The sequence below is a fragment of the Camarhynchus parvulus genome, chromosome Z (assembly GCF_901933205.1).
Source record: "Camarhynchus parvulus chromosome Z, STF_HiC, whole genome shotgun sequence".
Taxonomy (NCBI): Eukaryota; Metazoa; Chordata; class Aves; order Passeriformes; family Thraupidae; genus Camarhynchus; species Camarhynchus parvulus.
This window is the reverse complement of record NC_044601.1, coordinates 9,994,395-10,018,618: the sequence shown is the minus strand read 5'-3', so window position 1 is coordinate 10,018,618 and position 24,224 is coordinate 9,994,395. Positions and strand designations below refer to the sequence as shown.

Here is a 24,224-nt window from a genome sequence, read left to right as displayed (position 1 = left end):
ATTTTTTTTTCTTTTTTTAGCTCTCCCATTACTATGAATCATTTGACTACTGTTTTACTAGGCTTGCAAATGGGGGTCAGGGCAATGGAACATCTATATGTAATTTTCTAATGTAATTAGAATGCAATTAATGTAATGGTCACAAACAGGAGCCAATATCAATACACATGGTTTTAAAAAGGAGCTACCCATGGAAAATAGGAAGATTTTATACCACTAGGGGAATTAGTCACAGCCTGCTTTTACTGTTTCTTCATACCAGGCCCAGACATTCTTGTAATATCCTTCTGAAACCATGCTGCTGTGGTGTTTTGCCAAGCTAGGCCAGCAAATCAGTCTGTTTTCAAAATGTATCTCAGAAATCACAAATTTTAATGGTAAGCCTAGTATTAATTATTATTAACTATTTAATTATTAAAAACACAGTTAAGTAATTTGCATTAGGAGAGCTAAAAAATTGTATTTGCTATATTCTTCATAGAAGAATAGTATTTATAACAAAATTAATATTCAAGTCCATAACAAAATGCTTGAATACAGTATTAGAAAAGTACATAGTAACAGCTCTTGGCTTCTTTTTTTTTTTCTTTAAATAGGCAACAGTTCAGCTTTCTGACATTTTTCTGGATTCCCAACACTGGTTCCTAACACTTTAGCCCCAAAACCTTTGCACTATCAGTACCTGGGCCCTAAACAGCAGAAGGTAGCAAACCCAGTAAAATCCAATGCTCACAAGCTTCTGTGAGTAGTAGCTACACAGAAAAACAAAAACATTCAGCAGGAGAAGTTTTAAACAGACATTACTAGACAACATTATTTAGGCTGCTTGTTGAACCACCCAATCCATTTTCACTCTTCTGAAGAGTTTTCACAGCACTTGGCACCTGCAATCCAGTTGTCACTGTGAGCCCACCACACCAGATCTGGGGGGGGAGAAGAAAAAAATCTGCATTATGGACCAAACACATCGCTCTGCTCCCATCCCACAATTAACTAGCACAAACACAGCTGCATGTCCTCTGTCACAGCCCTCTGTAAAACATTCCAATGACAGACATGCTGATTTTTAAGTCTATAAAGTCTAAGATGCTTCACATACTATGATTCATAACTAAATTTATAACAAAGACCTAGCACTCAAATCCCTTGCTCCTAACTAGAAAAATTCTTTGAAGGCAAATGTGCCAGCAGCAAGTAGAGTGACAATGAAAAGCAACACTCACTATGCTCCAGTGCCTCAAAACAGTGCTTATTTTTGTCATGTCGTGCTATAATTATGTCAGCATAAACATACTACAAAAACAAAAAAAATGAGAAGCTTCAGGGGCACAGGTGTCAGCAACTTCTATTCTGCACATGAAAGAATGCTTTATTTTCATGTTTATAAATAAGTTTGAGAGCTGTAATTAAGTAGTTTGTCATTTTCACTTGTCCTGTTCAGTCAGTAAGGCTGTTGTCACTGTGCGAGGGGCTGTCTGTGTGAGGTGCAGAGGGACAGCCTGAATTTTGGCAAGCAACTGTTTCCCCAGATGACTTGGGAACTGAATTTACATGAGTCAGCCTTTGCTATGCTAGGGAATGGCTAACACATGTATCCCAGTAGTTCTGAAGCTGCTCTTTTCCCCCTGTGCTGAAACGGATCAGCAAGGCAAATAAACAGCCATGAAAAAATCTAGACCTGTTAAAATCCCAGGCCTACACACCCTGCTCCCAAAGCATGATGCACTTGATAGCACCTTACAACACAGCTGAGACCTCCCGAATTAGCTTAACTAATTACTTAAATAATTAAAGGAAAACTAATAGTAACTAATCCTTCCCCTCTGTGTTTTGGGCAAGGTTTGAGCCTTCAACACTGCAGAAAGTTATTGCCAATTATCTTAGAGCGACAAAAAAGGTTATGCAGGGCACTGAACTGACTGGCAAGAAAATCCCACTGAGATTTTAAAGATGTGAAAGGTGGAGACTTTTTTTCCCACTGGAAAGCATCAGGAGTTGTTCTGTCCCATGACACCTGCTCTGATGGCTCAGAACATCCTGGACTCCCTCAGTTCAGATCAGTTATCATAGTGGGCTCATCAGCCACTGCAATGTGCTGTTAATTTCATACACACAAATTTAATGACTTCTGTTTACACGGCTGAGACATCCAGGTGCAGAGTCCTGCTGGGGTGCCACTGTAAGCACCACACAAAATCCAAAAGAGAACAGTTAAACATTTTTAAAAATTACTAGTCAGGCAAACCAAGGGCATACACTTTCCTTCTTTAAAAAAAAAAACAATTAAGACTGAATTCAGTGCTAGAAATGGCAAGATTTTATAGATACTGACCATGAAGCCTGGTAGCAATGGCTGGGTAAACTTTGTTCTGAAGGTGTGTAACAATGCCTTTGAGCTTGCATTATAAAATGAAAGCTGACCTAAGAGAGAGAGAAAGACAGAGAACAACTTGAAATTCAGCTTAAACATAGTTGAGGCTAAGATGCAGTTGCTAACTTGTACAAAAAAATTGATTCCTTTCCAGGACATGCTAAGTGCAGTCCTCAAGAGTGAAAATTCATTATTTTCACTGAATTTCAGTAGCTCTATCACACAGATGAACTCTGTCATTTGGCATGACAAGCACTTAGGGTCTGTGTTGTCACCCAAGACTGGATCAGTCTGGGAGTAATGCACTTCCTCAGCCTTGGACTGCTCCAGCTCAACAGAAATAGTAACTAACTATTTTCTACTAAATCTCCTAAGGAGTAATTTACCTCCATCGAAGTCACAGTATACACCTATTCTGTCTGGGACAGGTATATCTAGAGTCTTTGCTTTATTGTTATGCTTTGCTGAGAAGGTGGTTTGCAGCCAGTTGTTGATATGGATGCACCAGCTGGAATTAGTCTTCCCCAGCTGGTCAAACTTCCCCGGGTTTCTGTACGTTACTCCCACGCTGTAGGATTTGCAGTCCTTCTGGGCTCTCACTTCCCAGTAATGCTGTCCACTTTCAACAGCAGTGTCTCCTACCAACAGAAATACATTTAATTACAACTGAGACTAGTTAAATACAATTAGGTGTACCTTACAGTGCTGCCTTCCTAATAGGTAGCAGCAATGTCTTCTCTATTTTGGTTTAAGGCAAAGAAATCTGAACTATAAGGAACAAGAAAATTGTACAATAGAATATAAATATGAAACAGATTAATGAGACTGTATTTACCTACACTCATTACAACTAGATACATTTAACACCAATTTATCTTCAAAAGCAGTGCATGCTAGTCACTAAGAGCTTTGTAATCCAAAGCAGAGCAGAAGACACAAAATTCTGGTGTTACTTGGGCAAACTGCTCCAGGACAATGTTGAGTACACAGCCTTCAACAATCACAAACTTTCCCTCTAATTCTTGACTGATCTGCCCTTTCCTAACACAGCAAACAAGTTCAGCTCACCCAGCACTGTGTAGGATTCACCAGCAAAGCGATCCCGGCTGCCCCTCGCTGAGGCCCTTGGGCTGTTAGTGGATCTCTTGGGAGACGCTGTGTTGCTTCTGAAGGAGAAATCAACCACTCAAAACCTGGGCATGGCCACAGAAGTGCACACTCAGGTGTCCCTGAGCCCATCAGGTGCAAGAGACACACACAAACACTCTAGAAAGGACACATTAGTTGATGACTCTAACAGCATGCATGCACAACAGCGGAGAGGGAAGAGGTGACAGAGGAAAACATACAGAATGTTGTAAAAAAACAGGTTCAGAGGCAGCTGAGAATGAAAACAGAGGGGGGAAAAGCAGATGTGTGGCACATGGTTTGAATGAAACACTTTAGGATGGAGAATATTCATCCATATTCAATATGGAGCAATCAGTTGTATAAAATAATAATTTTAACCTAGTAAGGGTTTCAAACTTTTTTTAACCTCGGTTAGGCCCTCAGAAATAATTACCAATAATTTAACCATTAAACTGAGTGAGGGCTATTCGCAATATTCCTCAGTAGACAGAGAATCACATCTGCTTACTACTTTAAAGGGAATCAGTAGCAAAGAATTCTAACTTCTCAGAAATAGCTGTACAGGTTTACAGTTTAATTTCCTTGACAAAAACCCCAAAAAAGTTCAAAGTCAGTCTCTGAAATACATTTGAGAAGTAATTTTCAGTTTCTCATCCTCTGGAGTCTATCACACATTAGCCTTGGAAGAAATATCACCTACAGAAGAGTTTTCTATCCAGCTGCTCCTTCAGCTACTATTTGCTAAAGCTACTTGCTACTTTTATGTCCATTCATACAGTGAAGTTCAGCTTGTTTTCTTTCCAATTCATTCACTATTCTCAAAAACCATTCCAGAAAGGTTTGGGATATGTCCCTTTTTCCTACTACTATTTTATGAAAATAAAGTCACATGGGAATCAAAAGCTAAGTGATACTAAGCTGCCAGATGTAGGTATGCTAAAATCTAGTTCATGACAAAGTTTTTTTAATTCCATTTACAGAAGCCTACAAAAAAAATTAGTGATGAAAAAGCTGTTTACTCAAGCATCACTATTTAGCATGTAACAGAAGACAACTATGCTTCCAAACTGCTCACAAGAGATACACAGAGGGGTTAAGTGTACATTGTACAGGTGCACCACATCAAGTGCTTTTGGATTTTGTAAATATGGGGGATGCTGCAGTTTACTTACCAAAGGAAAAAGTTAGCAAGTGATAGCATAAAAAAAGAAAATAGCAAAGCCAAGAATTAAAGCATAATTTCAGAGGGAGGCGCTCTGCAGATTCCAACCTGCTTCATGTGCATCAGATATCATCCACTCACATTCCCAACAAATGCTGTTGAAAATTTTCTATTAGACCCAGTACAAATGGGCTATGCAGAAAGCAATGTAGCCATTTAGAGAATTACAATAAGAAAAATGCAGGTACTTTGCTAGAATTTTCACAAGGTTAAGAAAGCATTAAAAGCTTCTTGGTATCATCTACTTTGCTCAAGTCTGTAAATGGCCACTGCATGTGCTTTGTCCTCTCAAAATTTAATAGCCTTTATCAGTTCAGAAAATTACGCTGACTATTTGACATAAAAGCTGCAAAAAACCAGTTGCTCAGGCTTTTTTTTCCTCCACAGTGCTTATATCTCCCTTCCAATGGAAGGCAGCAAATTTTATAGCAGGAATTCAGCTTTGTGCCCTTTTTCCAGTAGAGCATAGTCCTTATTAGCCAGTAACTGACACATTTCTTCCAATATTCAGTGGCCAGATATACTTGTCTCATGGTTTAGGATTGCTGCCTACAGCACTGCAATTAGTCCCCATTTCCTTATCCATTTCAGAATATACTCCACACAACATGCATTCTCTTCTGCAGAAGAAAGGTCAAGGAAGGAGATCAGAAATTATTGAGAGGTTTTTTTCTGGTCTAATAAATGAAAGATAATTAAGAATTTTGTTGCCATTGTGTATTTCCAACTCTTCAAAACTGCACATTTTTTTGTTTAAAGTAACTGTACTACAATTTTTCCCCCAACTCCCATGGATCCAGCTCCCAGGGAGGCAGTTCCAAATTTCCCTTCTAACGCAGACATCCCACAGATGTTTTCAGGTGGGAATAAAAGCCTCCTACAGAACAAAGCTCATCTAAATCCCCTGCTAGACAAGCTCAGTCTGAGATGTGAAATTGAACATATGACCATGTCCTTCTAGCAAAGCAGAGCCAAGAACTAGGGAAGTTCTCTACTGACAGCTACAAAGAGAGACCAAGGTGTAAAATTCCCTGAGCTGAGCAGGTAGGAGCATCTCCAAGACATTTTTTAAATTTAGTTTAGTATAAATTGCTATAATTTGTGTAGTAGAACAATTGAAACTGAATGGCTCCAAGAGCTTATTTTGCTTTTTACAAAAGCTTTGCTTTACTTCTGATTTCAAACCAGAGATAGATCCACCTGATAGATGAATAACAGGGGAGTAAAACCTGTAAGAAATTAGGATCCTGGGCACTTCTTTTGGTCCTATGACTTCTAAAGCAACAAAACAAGAATAGGAACAAAAGAGAATAGGAAAATAGAAAAAAAATAGGAAAATAATTTCTCAAAAAGGTGTTTCACTAGAAAAACAATGAAAATATGTGATACTAAAAAACCACAACTGCACAAAGAATAGAAGAATATTTTACCTAACTTTGCGTCTCAAAGAAAAGGACTTCTCATTCAAACACTTGGTTCTGCAATTGGAATGGCCATGAAGCTTCCAACATATGCTTCATTCTCTTCAAACATGTAAAACCATTTGCTTCTTACCCTCTGATGTCTAACAGCTGCAGCACAAGTTCAGAAGCAAGGAGGTTTTTGAGGTTCAAAAATAAGCACCAAAAAAACATTTTAAAATTCTCAGAAAGGAGATCTTTACAATATTTGTAAAAAATTTGCCAAAGGATTAAGAAAGCATCAATATCTCTGTAAGTAACAGGGATCTTTGGATCAACATTAAAATACATGATGCCCTTCCAGCCATTTCAAATCAGGTTTCATACACATTAGGATGAATCCTTCCAGAAAGACTCTTTCAGTCACTGGAGAATATATAATCTCTATGAATCCAAATTAAACTGCAAAATAACTTCTAAATGCACACATGCACTGTTACTGATAAAGGCTATTAGATTTGTTTCTCATGACATCAAGCAAAGGAAAGTAGCACAGATTCCCACCAAAACTAGGTGCTAGATTCTAGGAATAAGAGGTATATTATCACCTTCTATTGCTCTTCAGCAGAGGATTCTGGCCACTGTCGACAGAAATAAGTAGTCATTAAAGAACTGTTCTACCACTGCAGTAAATTATCCCCAGTTTTAAAATGCCAGTAGAAGTTATTCTATCATGCTTCTGGCAATATATGCCTGTGGAGAATGTATTTGTTCATAAATTATCTCAAACTATGTGACTATGGAAAGCTAAAAAACCACGGCTGAGGGAGAAGCTAATTGTGTGGACCCATTCCCACAGAATATTCCCAAAGCCCAAGAGGTGAGGCACAGACAGGCTCACAGCTCTCCAGGTGAGGGAAATCCACACAGCAGGACAGGCTGGGGGACACCCAAGGGAAGAACAGCCCTGCAGAAAAGCCACTGAAGAGTTTGGGAAGCAGAAGGTGACAACAACAGTGCCCTGTGCCCTCGTGGACAGGCACACCCAGCCTGCAGCCCCAACACAGTGATCAGGAGCCCAAGGCAAGTGACTTCTCCTCTTTTTTTGACAGCTGTGTCCAGGTCTGGGCTCCTCAAATTTACACCCTGACACAGCAGAGCAAGTCTGTGGAGAGCCAACACCACAGTTAAGGTCTGGGGCACAGAAAGACAATGGGGTTTGCTCTGCCTGAGGAAGACAAGAACCAATTGCCGTCTTTAATGAGGTAACAGGAAGGGGAGCACAGAAGATCAAGCCAGGCTGTCCTCACAGGGGTCACACTGATGGCTGAGAAGCACCTGGGAGTCACTGAACCACAAGGGATTCCAGTCACGATATTCCTCCCCTCCCATAAAAGTGGCCTGGAACAGAGGGCTAGCAAGTTAACACATTCCTCATCCACACAGTCTTCATCCTTGGAAATATTCAAGGCTCAGCCACAGTAGGCAGAGTTAAACATTCTTCCAACAGTGTTTATCCAATGACTCAGAACAGCAGACATCTAACAAATCTACCAAGAGCTCTACTGAAGTTAAATGCTTTTCCTGGATGAAATCAGTATGTTTAGAGCTGCCACATCCACAATAGTTATGTTTCATTATCCATTACCTTTTGCTGTCTGTTCTGTTTTATTGGTACTTTTTCCCCCTCCAGTGAGGGTTTGAGATAAATTCAGACATCACCTATATATAGTACCAGTTTTATTTAACCTCTTCTTCCTCAAAAAGGCAAGGCAGTCAGCTCTTTCCTTACTTTTTTATAGCAGAAATGCTGTCTATTGACCAGAATTGACCTGCAACACTAGTAAAGACAGAATTACATCAGCTGCCTGTTCACATTTACCTTATCTACTGTTCTGGCCTTATGTGGCAAGGTTTTGGTACCAGGAGAAGAAGAAGCCATAGAAGAGGTGCGTGAGCAGCTGGTGAGTAGCCAAGGTCAGTCCATCACAGCTACACCTTAGCTCAGTACACTGAATGATACCCTAACAAATGCATTTTTAAAATAAAGAAATATTATTTAACAATTATGTCACAATTCTAGCCTCTGCATCAGTGTGGCAGAGGAAGGGAAATAAAAAAAAGTTAAAATTTCTTCCAGAGAAACACTTCTGAATGAAAATTCCTTTCATGTCCCACTGTCCCCAAGTGCTTTAATTCACTCCTGCCCTCTTCCTTTAAGGAAGGTAAGGTAAGATGAGATATACCAGACACTTACAAAACAGAGTTCTTACCTGTTTTTATTTTCCTTTCCTTTTATTTTTTCTTGGCCTTTGCCTCCAGTAGGATCCCATTCAACATAGGTGTCTTCAACTTTCAAGTTCAGATGAGATGAAGTACTGTCCAAACTGAACACAAATGCTGGTCAAGACAAAACAGAAAACAGCGAAATGGTATAATGGTTATTCAGAGAAAATGATAGAACCAGTAGTAAAATTGTTACAGAGTGTTATTGAGCATAATGAAAATACCAGCTTTTCAGTCTGACATGTGGAATCAAAAAAACTAATACAGCAGACTGAATTTCCTAAATATATTTAGAGAGTGTTCCATAAACATCCTGATATCATCACATATTACAGTCTGACCCTGAAAGAACATATACTTGAGATTTTTAAGAGCTCAGAAATGCACAAGTGTAAACAACAGTCAGGTTAAGCATATGGACAAGGAAATTGATTTTCTCTGGGTTGATTATTAAAGAAAGTGAACTAAATGCTCACCCAGGAATAATTAAAATAATATGGGAAGCATGGTAACTGCCCAGACAATCAAAACCAGAATTAGCTTTCTGATACTGGACTAGGGAATTATATGGCTATTAAACAGATACTATGTCTCTGACAATGACTGTTGCTTAAGAGTATTAAAATAATTATAGTAAAGTTACCAGGATGCCCATCAGCTCATTCAAATTCTACACAGCTTTATTCTTATGAAACAACATTCAAAAGGAAGTGAATTTATACTTATATAAATTATACAGTTGATACCAGTCATTTTGCCCTTTTTACGAGACCTGGATGTAAATCAAACCTCAGGATCACTCTCACCTTAATAGCTAAGATTTGTGTTCTGTCACAAAACATCTGTTCCAAGAAATTTCTCTTTCAGTTTATTTACAGAATGTTAGGAAGCCACTCTAAGAATTCTCAGATCAACTAACATCATGACTGCACACCTTAGGCAATTTGAAGCTGCCAGCTTTTTAAATATTGACAGGGAATAGAAACTGCAGCTACAAAGTCAAGAAAACCCTTTCCAGCAACTTCTACTTACAGAATGCTGTCTGCCACTAATAACAGGATAATCACACCAACTGTTTAGATGCCCAAAGAGTCACCCACAACATTCATCCTCCTTCTTGCTGGATGTTGGCATCATGGAGCAGCACATGGGACTGTCAGTCCACAGTTCAAAGCAACCAATGCCAAGCTTTTGGAGAAAGTGACATTAACTGCCCCATTTTTTTCAGGATCTGAATGCCAAAAGGGCAGCTCTGTGCCAATAAGCTTCTTAATCCTTTACAGTTGTTTCCCTTTCCACTTAGGAAGTGTTTCAGCAGGGCTCATGCAGAAGCAGACTGAACATAACAGGTTCATGTATGAAGGCAGAGAAGTTTAAGTGCAGGATTTTCACCACAGATAAGGTTCAGGAGTTTTTCAAACTTTACCTTTGGTTTCCAGAGTCACGGGGTCAGAGTATTCACCTGCCACAGCTTTGTTGCAAGCCTGTACTCTAAGGTTCATGTATTTTGTATCAAATCTCAGACCTACAAAGCAAATGTTTACAAATTTGAAGTTGCGTTCATTACTGATGACTCCTACGAGACTAAGATCTATCCCCATGTAGCTGTCTTTCATTTATCTCAATCTGCAAAAAACATGCTTGAATACCAATGTGAACTTCATTTAACACACAACTTTTGATAAAACCTCAAAGTCAAAATAAAAGACAGAACTGTTATTGTACAAAGCACCCGTGACTGATGTGATATAATGGCAGCTTCATTACATGCAGAAAAATGGGCATTTTGCAAAACTTCCAAGCATAAAGAGTTATATCAATATTCTTGGGTTTGAAGTATAAAAAACCTTTACCTGATAATGTGTACTGAGTAGCTTTAATGTAGTCAACCAGCTCCCAATGCTGTTCTCCTTTTAGTCGAGGGAGCCCATCAAAGTTGGTTTTCCTATACTCCAGCACAAAATGATCAATTCTGCTGTCCTCCTCAGGCATTCTCCACGATATTGTTATGCAGTTGTCAGCAACCAGACATGCTGCTACATCTATCTCTGGAGCTTTAGGGACTGCAGAAAGACAAGCACATAGGTCAGTTTGAAAAAGAGAAGGCTAGAAAAGAGTGGACTTAAAAATATGAACCTACAGGAAGAACACCAAGAAACAAACTTCTGTTCCTATGTCTGTGGAAGGTAAGTTCAGCTACACCCCTCATACAGCATAACTTTTATTAATTTTCATCCCTACAGACACTAATATTTTGCACTAGTTTCTCTTCAGTTACCCAGTTTTCCTTTCTTTTCACCCCTCTGCCTTGAAAGGAAGGGGGAAACAGTTCCTCAGGTCCACTAAAGACTGAAGTTTTGTTTACAGGCAACAGAATTCTACTTACATGAAATCAAAGAGCACTTAAGTCTGTGGGAAAAAAGTTTTGAAAAAGAAGGCATTTACATACTATGTGTAGAGTCTAAAGGACATGCAAGGAAGACTTTTGCTGCGGGAAATGAAAAAGAAGTTTTATTGTTTTCAGTTTGAGCTTTTGGCGTCTGAGTAATTTGGAAGCAGAGCACTACAGTAGAAAAAGCAAGATTGATATCCAGACAGTCAATTTTCCTGTTAACAAATCAGAGGCCTATTTCAAATTCCTATATATCTGACAAGGAAAAATGTTTAAGAGTCACACTAAATAATACCTTTATCTAGATGCAAAACTTTGCTCACACTTGCTGTTATATCTTTCCACTCTGTTGAACACATGCACTGTGAAATGCAGGGCAGTGATTGACATCCAGCGTCCAAGACTAGATGGTGAATTTCTGCCTGGACACTGACAGATGACCACTAGGAATAACAGTGGTCATTTACTACACCTGCTACGACATACTGTATCTGCAACACATGGGGCAGAAATGAAAACTGATGCTGCGAAGTCCTTAACAGATTTGGATTCATGACCTAGAGACGAAACAACTTTACATCCCTGCCAGCAGTGCTCTTGTCAATATATTCTCAGTAACAGCCAAGGGCAAAGTGTTTTAAATTGGAAAGCAATAGGATTAAAAAGGCATGAAAGATACACACTGGTCTAATGCACCCAAGTTTACTATCAAAGAGGAACAGATGCATTAATACACAATTTGTAATATGGAAATATCACTGTATAGTGGACTGTCCCTCACCTGTATTTCAGACTATGTCACCACTCTTGTAAGCAATGTGAAAGTTTACAGTTTCACACATAACACTCCTGCACACGAGCAGGACTTTGGGGTGTCGCTCAGGATCAAGCTGGTATGGACAGTCCTAAGAAATCTCAGGTAACTTCACAGAGTACAAAGGAACTCACAACTCATGAAAAAACATGGTCCGGAAGACTCATTCTCACTTCTGAGATCAATATTGTTGTCCAAAACGGTGTCTTGTGTAGAAATTAACACAATAAAACTAGAAAACTCTCATCCTCAAGGTATCCAATTTAACATACAATGAGTAAGAATGAGTTTAGGTACTCTGAAAATTTTGCTTATTAGGGTGCAAGAGGTGCAATTTTCTTTTGTTTGGTTGGTTTAAATATAGCAAGCTGTTCATGTAGCAACAAATTAAACTCCCTGGATATGGTTTTTACCTGGCAAAAACTTCACAGCTTGGAGCATCCTCTTCTCCAGGGCAAAGTCCACCATCATATGAGTCATACTGTCACTGACTTTTGGTTTCAGAGAGAGGCGGAATGCTGAAGCCACTGTGACACTGAAGCCAAGAAACCAGCATTACCAAAATGTATTTCCCATTGTCAAGTCCTATATCCCATTTTCCAAAACAGCAATCAGACAATCTGTATCACTGACGTCAAACAACCGATCAAAGGTTAGAACATTTTTCTAACACATAACTGTTTACCATTTAGCACACTCAAAATAGAAAGTTTTTCTGATGTGACTGTCTCAGAATAATGGTGTGAGCTACCAGCTGTTCCATATTACTAAGCAAATAAATACTAAAGAGATCACTAGAGATGAGTTTAAAACCCTTTACTAGTGACAAAAAAAACTGGATAAGAAACAAAACAAAATTCACATCACTTGACATAAATTCAGCAAGTATGAAAAGTTTGAAGAAGTGCAGACTCAGGATCATGTTTATGCATTTCTAAACAGAAATTAACAAGATGATGATGATATTATATCTATCTATTACCTTATCAAGTGATTAAGAGATTTTTCAAGCTGCAAATTAGAACATGCAAGCACCAGACCAATTTTACAAGATACACTATACACTGAAGGACCTTAACTCATCAAAGGAAATGCAGGGTCCTGCAGCTGGGCAGGAATAACCCCAAGCACCAGCACAGGCCAGGGTGCTCTGCTGGCAAACAGCTCTGCAGAGAAAGACCTGCAGGTCCTGGGCGACAAAGAGCTGTCCCTGAGCCAGCAGAGTGTCCTGGGGACAAGGAGGCCAAGGGGATCCTGGAGTGCCCTTGGGAGAGCACTGCCAGCAGGTCAGGGAGGGATCCTGCCCCTCTGCCCAGCCCTGGAGGCACCTCTGGAGGGCTGTGTCCAGCTCTGGATCCTCAGGGCAGGAGGAACACAGAGCTCCTGGAGCAGGGCCAGCAAAGGCTGTGGGGGTGAGGAAGGGCCTGGGGCATCTCCCTCACCAGGAAAGGCTGGGGGAGCTGGGGCTGCTCAGCCTGGAGAGGAGCCCAGCCCTGAGAGGGGCCTCATCCCTGGGTGTCCCTGTCTGCAGGGAGGTCCAGGACCTGCTCTGTAGGGACAATGGGACAAGAGGAATGGACAGGAATTGATACCCAGGAAGTTCCACCTGGGCATGAGGCAGAACTCCTTCCCTGTGCAGTGACTGAGCCCTGAACAGACTGCAAGAGAGGCTGTGGAGTTTCTCTTCACTGGAGATATTCCAGAACCTGGACACAACCCTGTGCCATGTACTCTAGGGTCACTCTGCTGGAGCAGGGACATTAGGGGAGATGACCCACTGTGCTCCCAACCTGACCCACGCTGGGATTCTGTGAAGCACAGCTCCCATTTCCACTCCTGAAATCCTAGCTGCGTACTATTACGAACGCCCCCAAGACATTTTTGTACTCCAACTACACCACCAAAAAACCCCCCAAAACCCCCCAAGGCTCTCATGTAATTCTCTAACTCTGAAGATACCAGGCCATGAAGCAGATTTTGAGTAACATTGATTCAGACTGCACAGAGATCCCAATTCCTCCTTTAAAAAAAAGATTCTCAATTACAAAGTAATATATATGCCACAAAACTGCCAAGACCTGAATCCATTTTACACCCACTGATGTGTGGCACCTTTTGAACACCTAATACATACTGCTTCCTGCACTCCACTAGTATGTAAGAGAGATTGTATGCTAACCACAGATACATCAAAGAACACCAAAAACCAAAAAATCTAGTAGTGTGGAAGGAAGAGGAAATGTGAAGTTTAATATTAAAGATATATGCAAGTCAGGAGTGATGAGCTTTGCAATTTTGAGGTATGAGACAATTATGAGACTGAGCTGAACATCATGAAAGACAATTCAATTGATTTCCCAAGACAAAGCTCACACTCTGAAATTCAGCATGGGCTGCCTAGCACATCAGTGCTCAGCCAGATGGGTAGAGAAAATCTCTCCTTAAGGAATAATAATCCTCTGATTAGCAGTAAGAGAACACCAGGGAACAGTGGGCTTCAGACAACTTTTCAACTTCTGCTCAGACACCAGTCTTGGACAGAGAACCACAAAGGATTTAGTGATAATTTCAAGAAATCAGAAGAGGATGCTTATTACTGACAAAAAGTACTAAAAAGTCCCATCACTGACACTATCCACTCTCCCTCTGACCTGTTAAGGATACTAAATCTTTACCTCTGGAAAAGCAAAGATTAAATTAAACTCTAACAATTACTCATTTTACACAGAAATTCAGAGAATTCAGTAAATCAGAGCCTTCACTGAAAACCCTGAACATTGAAAGCCAACCTATTTGGTCCAAAAAAGCAACAACATTCTGTGAGCTGCTTCTCAAAATATTTTGTACACCACAGAAAGTTTTCTGAACCAGAAGGTCATACTCTTGAAATGGAGTTAATATTCTTCCAAGCAAAGAAAATGGCCTTAGTATTGATTTTCAAACAGCAAAGTTTTGCTTTTTAAACAATTGTTCAAAGAAAAGTTACCAGAAATAATTTCATGGTACTAGTGTCACCAAAAGTATTTTAACAGCTACAACACTTTTTACATTTTGAAGAAAAATTAGCTAGCAAAAGTCTCTAAGTACTTGAAAAACAAAAAACCAACAAGAGTCTCTCACAACTAAAAGGGGCAGAGTCAGCTTGAAACATCGTTAAATTTCAGCTATGAGGTATTAATAATAAGCTTATTAACAATAATAATTAATGATATACATATATATTCAAAGACAATAATTGCAGCAGCAGCTGATGCAGAGCTCCACTTCCCTGCATCAAAAATATATTTTTATTTAAAGTTACAGAAAGCCAGGAAAAACCATACTACATGAGCAGCACAGAAGTTTTTAGTTCCCTCTCAGAAGCTGTGATAACTAACACTTAGAAAAGAGTCAATGAATTTGATTACAGCTGACTATGGCCCTTTTACAGTAAATGCATTTTCAAGGATAAGATTAATTCAAAGACACAAAAGTGACAGATTTTGTACTGTACCTATCTTTGATCTGTCTGGAAGCCTTGATGCATGTCAGGGAGAAGAGAGAGAAAGTAGTTAGTATTTCCATGCAAGTATCAATGACAGCAACATGCAAGAAGGCCAAGAACAATCTCTGCTGCATTGCTCAGATTTGAAGTTCAAAATGAGTTTAACATTTTCCTCAAAATAAACTGCCCTGTGAAGCATGTTAATAGCATGGGTTAGCACAGCAACACTAACATCTGGGGGAGAAAAAACCTGATTTCCAGAACCACACCAAACCAATTCCAAATTACTCAACTTTCTGAGTGTGATTTTGTATTTTCAGAATTCTCTTAATAATTTTGAGTTACTCTCCATGGCTTTTTAAAAGAGCTACAGAACCAAGCCATTAACATTTAACTGCCATGGTATTTTCTGTGAAACTAAGTGTTTATTTGTGGCATTAACCATGCCTGACTTGCTGAACTACACAACCTGGATGCATGCCCTGAGCAATCAGAAAAAACAGGACTTATTCTAACTTTTGCTCCAAAAGTTAGAAAGTGTTGTTGGAAAAGTACAATAATACTCTCTCTGTATATCAGCATTCAAAAATAACAGTTCTTCTCAAATAATAGCACTGAAGCAGATGCAGAAGTGATGACATTTAAAAGACAAATATCAACTGGTATGTTGAAAGAGAAAAATCTCCCTCCTTCACCAAAAGGAGCTGCAAACCTAAGACAAAAGATTATTGCTGAAGTAGTGAGGGCTTGGTTGTGTCTGCTGAAGCCTCACTTCAACACTGCTCCTTGATCCAGTTGCTCATTCAGCTGAATTATTTTCCCTTTCAAAGAGCCAAGAATCACCAGGCAGCTTCCCAGTTTGAAGTAAAAAGTGGAGAACTTCCCAATTTTTCACTAAATACAAATCTCATTGAGAAAAATAAATAGGAAATCAGGCTGTCCCTGCTACAAAATTGATTATATAGTCATAAAATGGGACGCAGAAAAAAACCAAACGAAGTGTTCAGAAATAATTTAGCTTAAGAGGCAGCTTTGCTTTACCTCAAAACAAAGTTACTGTAGGAATTACTGACTGATTTTCCTACATGGCATAAAACAGAGATACCTCCCAACAAAATCTCTGGGTTTCATTTCCATATCTTGTAAAATATGAGGAAGCCAGGACTCAACATCTTCTGCAAGACAGTCCCAGCTTAACTTCACTGACTTTACTTTGTTTCCAGGCTACTGACAGAGCAGGATCAGCCCATCCCACAGGAGCTGCCCAGCAGTGTCTGATCACATCCTACCTAAACACTGAATCCCCCTGCAATCTGCCACTCATGTTCTTTTGACTTCCAGGTAAATTAATTCTGAGAATAAAGCCACAAAAATATAACATAGGGAAAAAAAATAAAATTATCTTATGCTACTTGCTCCTGAACTGATTCACTGGAATATCCGAGGAAAATTTGTGAATATACAAGAGTCAGGGCTGGAGCTGCCCCTTCAGGAACACTGGCTACTCCTACCAGGAGAGCAATAAAATTAGCTGCCTAATAGCTAAGGCAATATTACCTTAAAACATCATCCCCGAGTGTGCAAGTGTAATACCAGTATCAAATCCTACATATTAGGGCTCACTGAATTGGATTTCAGTATCTTAATCTTCAGACTCCAAATCTGAAGAGGTTCTCCCCCAGCAAATGCTCAGACAGCTTTCCTTGGTGTGTTTGATTAGAAAAAAAAAGGCATTAGAGAAATCTGAAATAGAACAACTTCCAAGAAAGTCAAAGCTGCATTTTGCACAGAGTTCAAGAGCCAAATTAATGTCTTGCTACAAGGCAGAAAGGACAGCTCCAGCTGAAGAAAAATATTGTTTAGGAATTGGTGCTCTTAGAGGCAAATAAATCAAAGCTGGCACCCAGAAAGCATGACATCACACAAACATGCATCCAAAAGGTAAAACTGACACAGGAAGACAGCTTTCCCCCTCACTCTTTCAAATTGATTTGTGTCCTTGTTCCCATTAAAATGTGGAGAGAAAAAAAAAAGTAATTGGGCCTTGGATTTGGCGTGGCTGATCCCACTGCTACCAGCAGGATTACTGTAGCAAGCATAACTGTACTGATTCAGCGGATATGTGGAACTGTTTCCCTAATTTGCAAGTATATTCTTCCAGTTAGATACATGTTATTTCACCCTCCCTTTCTGGGGCCATTGTGCAAGTTTGCTTAACAATGACAGATGTCCAGGAGAAGGCACTGTATTCCCTTCCCGTCACCCTAAATAAGAAAAAAGCCAACTTGTTTTACAGAAATTGCATAAAAATTCAGGACTACAATGTTTAACTTGGCTTTTCAGCAGAACAGTATTTTTATGCACCTGTCTATCCTCACTCTTAAGTACACCTGGTAAGTTTGCAGTGTCCAGGAGAGTAATGCAAAGGATATTTCAAATCAAGACAGATGTCAACACCTGTCTCACAGACATCCAGTCAATGTTTTCTACCTCTAAGAGCTCCACGGGGTTCTTTATGTCCAGCGACTGCACAGCAAGTTCCAGCAGCTCTTCTGAGCTCTCCAGGGCACGACTGCACTGGCTCAGCTGATCCTGGAGCAAAAGCAGAAAGAATAATGTGATGTATTCCCACAAAACCAGCAGTTTGTGAGGCACCAGTCCTAGGAACTTCATGGATTTGTTATGCATTTGTGACAACTTATTCCCTTATATAACCAAGGCCCCTGACAGTGCCCTCACTTCACCATGCTTGACAAGTGCACAGTGATACTTGGCACATCCCACAAATCCAAGGGGGGGAAAGCTGAAGTCTGACTTAAAAGCCAGATTTAATTTCAATGTCCTGTTTCCCCCAGCTTCAGGGTTTCAGAAAGCAGAGAAATAAACACTTATATTCATGTGCACTACAATTTCTATTTACAGGACTGCACTTCATCACTGAATGACTGTGTAGCAATAGCCTTGAAAAAGATGGTGACTTTACCAGCTCTGGAACTGTCACAAGACAATCCTGAAAATCAATATTGCTGTGTAACAAATGGGGATAGCATAACAGGAGCAGAGGAAGTTTTAAAATGCTTCTTTGCAGATGCAAAATTTTTTTCAGAAGGAGTTATTTATTTACCTGCAGAGCTTGAATTTTACGAGCTTCTTCTTGCTGAATAGTGTTGGCCATGCTCCCCTTCATCTCATGTAGGACAGAATACAGACCATCAAACTCCTCATCCAGCTCGCTGATGGCATTAGAGGAGTTTACCTGAAAGGAGAATTGAAAATGCTGTTTACACCGGAAACAATGCCAAGAAACTGAAGGTCACACAATTCCCTACATATGTATTGCCATGACCACTGGATACCTTGTGACTGCTGCTCAGCTTATCAAAAAGGGAAAAAATATTAGGAATGATCTAACAGTCTCCTAAGCAGACTCTACATCAGGACACTGAATGCTGCAATCTGTGAAAATTCCATGATACTCAAACTTGCACAAAACCAGCACACTTGGCAACTTTGTTCCACGCCAAAAGCCTTGATTTTCCTTGCACAATCGTATATGGATTGCTAGAAGTTTGGAAGGAGGAAGTTGCCCAGTTCCAAATAAAAATATTTCATTTGATGCTAAAAACTGCACTCAAGAAGGCAGTTTAAAGATTTGCTGGATAATTTCCATTTCTGCAGCCAACCTGACTCAGCTTTAGGATGAAACAACTTTTGGCTGACTGACAGGCTGAAGGAACCTAAACCTCATCCTCATGCAGATGCTCTAACAGGCATGCCTAACTCTAAACTTGAGCCAAACAATTTGAAACTGGTGAAAACAGAAAGAACTTTCTCTCAAGTATCATCTTTCAGTCTTCCAAACAGAGCAGAAAATAGAGACTATTTCCACTAATGGGAGACTCAGATCTTGCATCAGATTAAAGATTATCTTTCCCACACAAAGGAAGTTCTACAAAACCTCTTTACACAAAATGCAAGGCCACGACACCTGTCATCTAGAGACAGACTTAAAAAATAAAATGTTCTTCTATCTAGTTCCAACATGAAGATGTATTTTGAACTGGATTCTCACAGCCCATCCTTTAGACAGTACGTAGTTTGAGACTAACAAAAGTACAAAGGTGCCCCCCTCTCAGACACAAGCTATGAACCCTAAAATAAATACCTGAACATTTGATATTGTATGGTTCAGCATGTCAATGAAGTTGTGAATTTCATCATTTTTGTTCACTAGAGTACTGACAATCCTTTGCAGAGTCTCCTAGAATTACAAAACAAGTGAGAGAAGTTGTAAAAAATTGTCTTGCAATTTTTTTTTCAAATCATCACCATTTAAACAGGCATGACGATTCATCACAGACATTCCACCTACAGCAAATTCAGTTCTGACAAGATGAGAAAAGGCATTTTCTCAGGACAGTGAAAGAATATTAGACCTCTAGGAAGCATGCAAGATCTTGAGGAGTTAGTCTGAGAGAAATCAAGAACCTGCTTTAAGATACCCCACTGTTTGACATGTTTTTCTACACAAGTCACCTGCACCAAAATATCCACTGGCACCACAGCTCCAGATGAAAAAGCTGGTGCTTGTGCAGCCAAACAGAGAACCAACAACGAAAATTTTTAAAGCTGGTAAAAGGAAACCCAGAAGAAAAGCTGAGGTCTCCTCATGTCAAAAGAAGCAACTGTGAAATAACCATGCTGACAGTTTGTTCTACATGCAGAATAAATCTGTAAAAGTGATTTGTAAACTTATTCTGGGAAAATATTTTGGGTGAGTAATTTCTATATTCCAATTAAAAGTGACCTCAAAGAGGAAAGCCTACTGACAGCTGAGAAAGAGAAGGTTATTTCAGTGATGTGCATCCCAGCAGTTAAAAAAACAGTAGATTCAGCTGACAAAATACATACGAAGCCAGCAAAACTATTAAAGTACACCAAAACTTATTTTAAATTAAATAAGACCACCATGTCTAATTTTGTTGAGCAGCTAGTCACATAATCTAAGAATGTGACAAAAACACATCAATCCTTGGTACTTAATAAAATTAAGTCAAGTTGTATTGTTCAAGAATTTTAAGTAAAGTTGTATTATTAAAGCATATCAGGACATGTAAGTAGAAACAAAGGATAATATGAGGAGTTAACTAAGAATTTTCTGTAATTTAACTCAGGCTGGCTGATAAGTTTTAGAAGCAAATCTAACTCTAAAAAGACAGGTAAACATAGTCTCAATTAATAAATTTTTAATCAGCTGATCCAGAGTTTCAAATGCTCATCTTAATGTTGTTATTTGATAAAATTTAGAAAGCCAAGGCACAGGGAGATAATAAAATACACCTTGGAAACAACCAGACCACCAAAGGGATGTTGCAAAGTCCCTCCCAGAAGCAGTTTCTCAATAACCACGTACTATCCAGACCACATTTGTTTGCTAAAACCAAGAAAAATGTTTTATCCTTTCACAACACCCACAGGGAACCTCAACACTACACGAAATTTAAAGAACTTCTCCACTATTCCTAAGCTGTGCTCCTTCCTCTTTCCCCTGACAACTCCCCAGGCAGCTGCCAACAAATCTGCAAAGAGATATTTATGGGTACTCCAGCCCCTGCCTGTTTAATAGTGCCATACCCAGGAAGTTAAACCACAAGTAGAAAAAACAAATTTTAGTGCTTCTACCACGGATGTTGGATGGTGTTACACACAGAGGCAACAGAACAGACAGCACTGACTCAGGTCTGGACTCTGGGGGGAACAGAAACAAGACCTTGGCTTCTCACAGAAAACAGAGGCACAGAAAATCTTGACCACTTCATTACTGAGCCTTCTCCTCGCCTGGTGAAAACTGAGCATGTTTGAAGGCAGTTTTGTACACATCAGAACGCCAGATGAATAGCCATTGTCCAGCCAGCTGCTTCTGCATTCACCACTGACCAGAGGCAATTGTTTCCACAGGCCAGATAGCCTGGAGATAAGCCTTAGATCCTATGAGCACAACTGTCAATTTGGATGAACACGGAAAACTCACAATCCTCTTTCAGCACGGATCTTAGGGCTTACTCAGCTGCAGCATATGGGGGAAAAGTGTTCTTGTGTGCAGTGCTGAACAATGCTGCTTGGGTTTATAGCCACATCCTGGTTAAAGGGGAGTATCTACATGTGAGGAACATTTAAAAGGCCTTTCCACAGCCAAACGCGTGGCAGCAACTGCAAACCAGCTGTTAAAGAAGATTTTCACCTAAAGTTACAGTTAGCTGACTAAATGCGGGTTGGTATGGCTCTTTTTAAGAAAGCTACCCATCTCTCAGTTACAAAATTCAACCAGGTTTGGTGAAATTTTAATGAGTATGAATGCTCTTTAAAAGTATCCACCAATACTAGAGAGAACTTTTCTAAAACACCAATGCACAAGGTACCAAAACAACAAAGGTTGCTCTTAGGAACCACTATCTTACTCTATTTTCCAACATAATTTTTTCTTCACTAATAAGCAATAAATAGATTTCCTTCCAGACATACCATACATGCCAAATTAAAAACATGCTCCAATATTTCCATTTCTTCCTTTAAGGGGAATTTCTGAAAAAGCCAATATAATTTAATGGAAAAAAGGCTTCTAGAAAAATTATCAATGTAAGCAGCAGATGAGGCCTAGGTTTTACATTAGTTTATAGAAGAATTTCAACAGCACTAAGCCCAGTAAAGTTTCTTGGTATTTCTGCACTAAAGGACATTTAATTCTACTGCCCACTGATGAATGCAGTATTTCACAGAATTCTATTTCAACCAATTTTCTTTGAGCTTTCTCTCTGACCTCTCTATGCGAGGTCAGTTTCAAATGGATTTTCAAAGCATCATGAAATGTTTATTACAGGGGTAATTTTTGCCGCTGCCAGTGAGTTTCATGATGTTTTTCCTTTTTGTGTCCTAATTTTCCTCTCTGAATCTAATGCACTTTGTTAGGGGAAAAAAAAAAGAAAAACAACTCGAACATGCCACTGGTAAAGCAAGAGTGCGGATGAGCAAAGGATGAGCAGTAAAAAAGGATAGAAAAAATATAAGGAAGCCCTACAACATGTAGTTTGCAGTCTTGCCAGGTGGATAAAAACAGAACAGCCACCTTTGAAAGTGAGTGACTAACATGACATGGCACCTCTTGAAGCAGACAGGCACGTCATAAAAACTAAACTTTGATAAATTAAACAATCACGGCAATGCTGCATAAGAAGCAAGTTACAAAGTTGCTCAAGATCACGCTGAAGGCTCATGAGCTGGCTGCAGGCAGAACAGTTTCTGAAACAGTCCTGGGTCTAGGACAAAATCACGAGACATTATAACCTTCATATCCAGATCAAATTTCAAGGAGGTCATGCTTGCCTAGCTTCCATTAATTTAAACTCCCGCACTTGTCAACACAGTGAGGCTGCTAGAGTCTGAAGAACTTCATACAGTACAGGTGACATTACCAAATTTACCATTGGCAGAGAAGGTACTGTAAAATACAAGATCCACTGCAGTTTTACTGCTGCATCCAGAACCTCTGAGACTCAAATACGATCAATGACCCCCCTGAGAAACATCCACAAAAGGGTCACTCCTCATTTACTCTTCCCCCAGAGGGACAAATCTCACATGGAGCAGGCAGACAGACTCAAATTGACAGTTCCTACCAGAAACACACCTTTTATGGCATTTCACATCTCACATTCCAAAGCACACCTTCAGAGACATTAGCATAAGTAAGTTTTATGTAAAATAAGTTATACGGAATTACGGTGTTTTGTGATTTAGGGTGTTGCTTGCTTAGGATGAGGAGCTGGATTTGCTGAAGGTTTGGGCTGCCAGCTGTGAACTCACAGCAAGTTCGGTATCTGTCTGGGATACAGTTAATTTCCTCAGTAACTTCCCAGTAACTCCTACAGTGCTGGGGCTTGGCTTTAGCAAGAGAAAACTACTGTAAATTTCTGTAATTTACAGTAAATTTCAGATCTGTAAATTTCATCATCAACACCAAATTTCAGATCTGTAAATTTCATTATCAGCACCAAATTACTCACACCTCACACACACAGACCCAAGCTGAGTAAAGCACAGCATCCACAGGACACAGAACGAGGAGCCCTTCTGCACCGAGGGACTGGAAGCCAAAAGGCTGAACCACAACTTTCTGCACAGGAATATCTGTTCAAGAAAGCCCCAACGCTTGGGTGCGCGCATCTCTGCCCTTCAGTGAGCTCCCCGAGGGGTCTGATGGCAAGAAATGCAAAGAATGAATTACAGGGCAGGCAGCAACCACGCCGGAAAAAAAAAATCCCCAACAAAACCCTTTTATGCATTAGTTCCCTTCCACACTAGATGACATCAATGGCAAACAGAAGGGCTTACGCACGCACCATAATTACTTATGACAGGAATACACAGAATGAAAGAGCTCCACAACCGCTGGAGCACTTCATTCCAGAAAACCGCGGAACAGCCAAGGCTGGAAAGCATCAACCCAATCCCTGTGGCAGAGCAGGCTCACACCGGAACGTCTCCAGAAGGAGGGAGACACACCCAGCAGGGAAGCGGACTCGGGATCCCCCACAACTCCGTCGGCAGCATCCCTTCCCCGCGCCGCTGCCCTCCCGCACCGCGCCTCTTCCCAGGCCGAGCGCCGGGAAGCGCCGGGAAATGCCGGGGAAACGCCCCGCCGTTCTCCCGGGCGGCCCGCAACCCCTGCCCCGCCGGGACTCACCCGCTCCTCGTCCATGTCTGCGGCTCGGTGCGGCCGGGCCGGCGGAGCGGGGACGCGCGGAGCGGGGACGCGCTCCCAGCGCCGCCGCCGCTCCCGCGGGATGAGCGCCCGCGCGCCCCGCCCCGCACGCACCGGGCCTGCGCGCGCCTGCGCGCCCGCCCGCAGCCTCCGTGCTGCGGGTTCGAGTCCCGGCCCCGGAGCGGAGATGGGCGGCGTGGGGGGTGCTGCTCCGTTCGCCCTGAGAAAGCGTCTCCGTCAATCCATACCGATACCTCCAATTCATACCAGTACCTCCAAACTCATCTTGGTGGTGCTCACTGTCATAAACTTCACACCAGATCTTCCCCCTCAGTTTTTCCATTGAGAATGGCAGGACACTGGTCA

General features: G+C 40.5%; 1 protein-coding gene across 4 annotated transcripts; it reads right to left on the bottom strand.

Moving 5' to 3' along the window:
- Positions 1–60: 60 nt before the first annotated feature.
- FSD1L (fibronectin type III and SPRY domain containing 1 like) lies at positions 61–23,959 on the bottom strand. Of its 4 annotated transcripts, XM_030968408.1 has the most exons (14): positions 23,841–23,959; positions 19,266–19,361; positions 18,225–18,356; positions 17,591–17,692; positions 15,110–15,132; positions 12,030–12,151; positions 10,264–10,473; positions 9,837–9,935; positions 8,398–8,524; positions 6,733–6,765; positions 3,440–3,537; positions 2,758–3,009; positions 2,333–2,421; positions 61–923 (listed from the first exon to the last, which is right to left on the bottom strand). In XM_030968408.1, the coding sequence occupies exons 1-14, from the start codon at positions 23,853–23,855 to the stop codon at positions 804–806; spliced, it is 1,518 nt and encodes a 505-aa protein (XP_030824268.1). In that variant the 5' UTR covers positions 23,856–23,959; the 3' UTR covers positions 61–803. The 4 variants fall into 4 exon arrangements, with proteins under 4 accessions (XP_030824268.1, XP_030824267.1, XP_030824263.1 ...); XM_030968403.1 differs by lacking the exon at positions 6,733–6,765 and having other exon boundaries at positions 578–923; XM_030968406.1 differs by lacking the exon at positions 6,733–6,765 and having other exon boundaries at positions 782–923; positions 3,440–3,534.
- Positions 23,960–24,224: the final 265 nt, after the last annotated feature.

Excerpts from the sequence above, each read along its gene's own strand:
- FSD1L (XM_030968408.1), bottom strand. Across the intron at positions 3,010-3,439 it reads TGAATCCTACACAGTGCTGG|GAGACACTGCTGTTGAAAGT; the intron begins GTGAGCTGAACT and ends TTCTGTTGGTAG. Across the intron at positions 2,422-2,757 it reads ATACTGTGACTTCGATGGAG|GTCAGCTTTCATTTTATAAT; the intron begins GTAAATTACTCC and ends TCTCTCTCTTAG.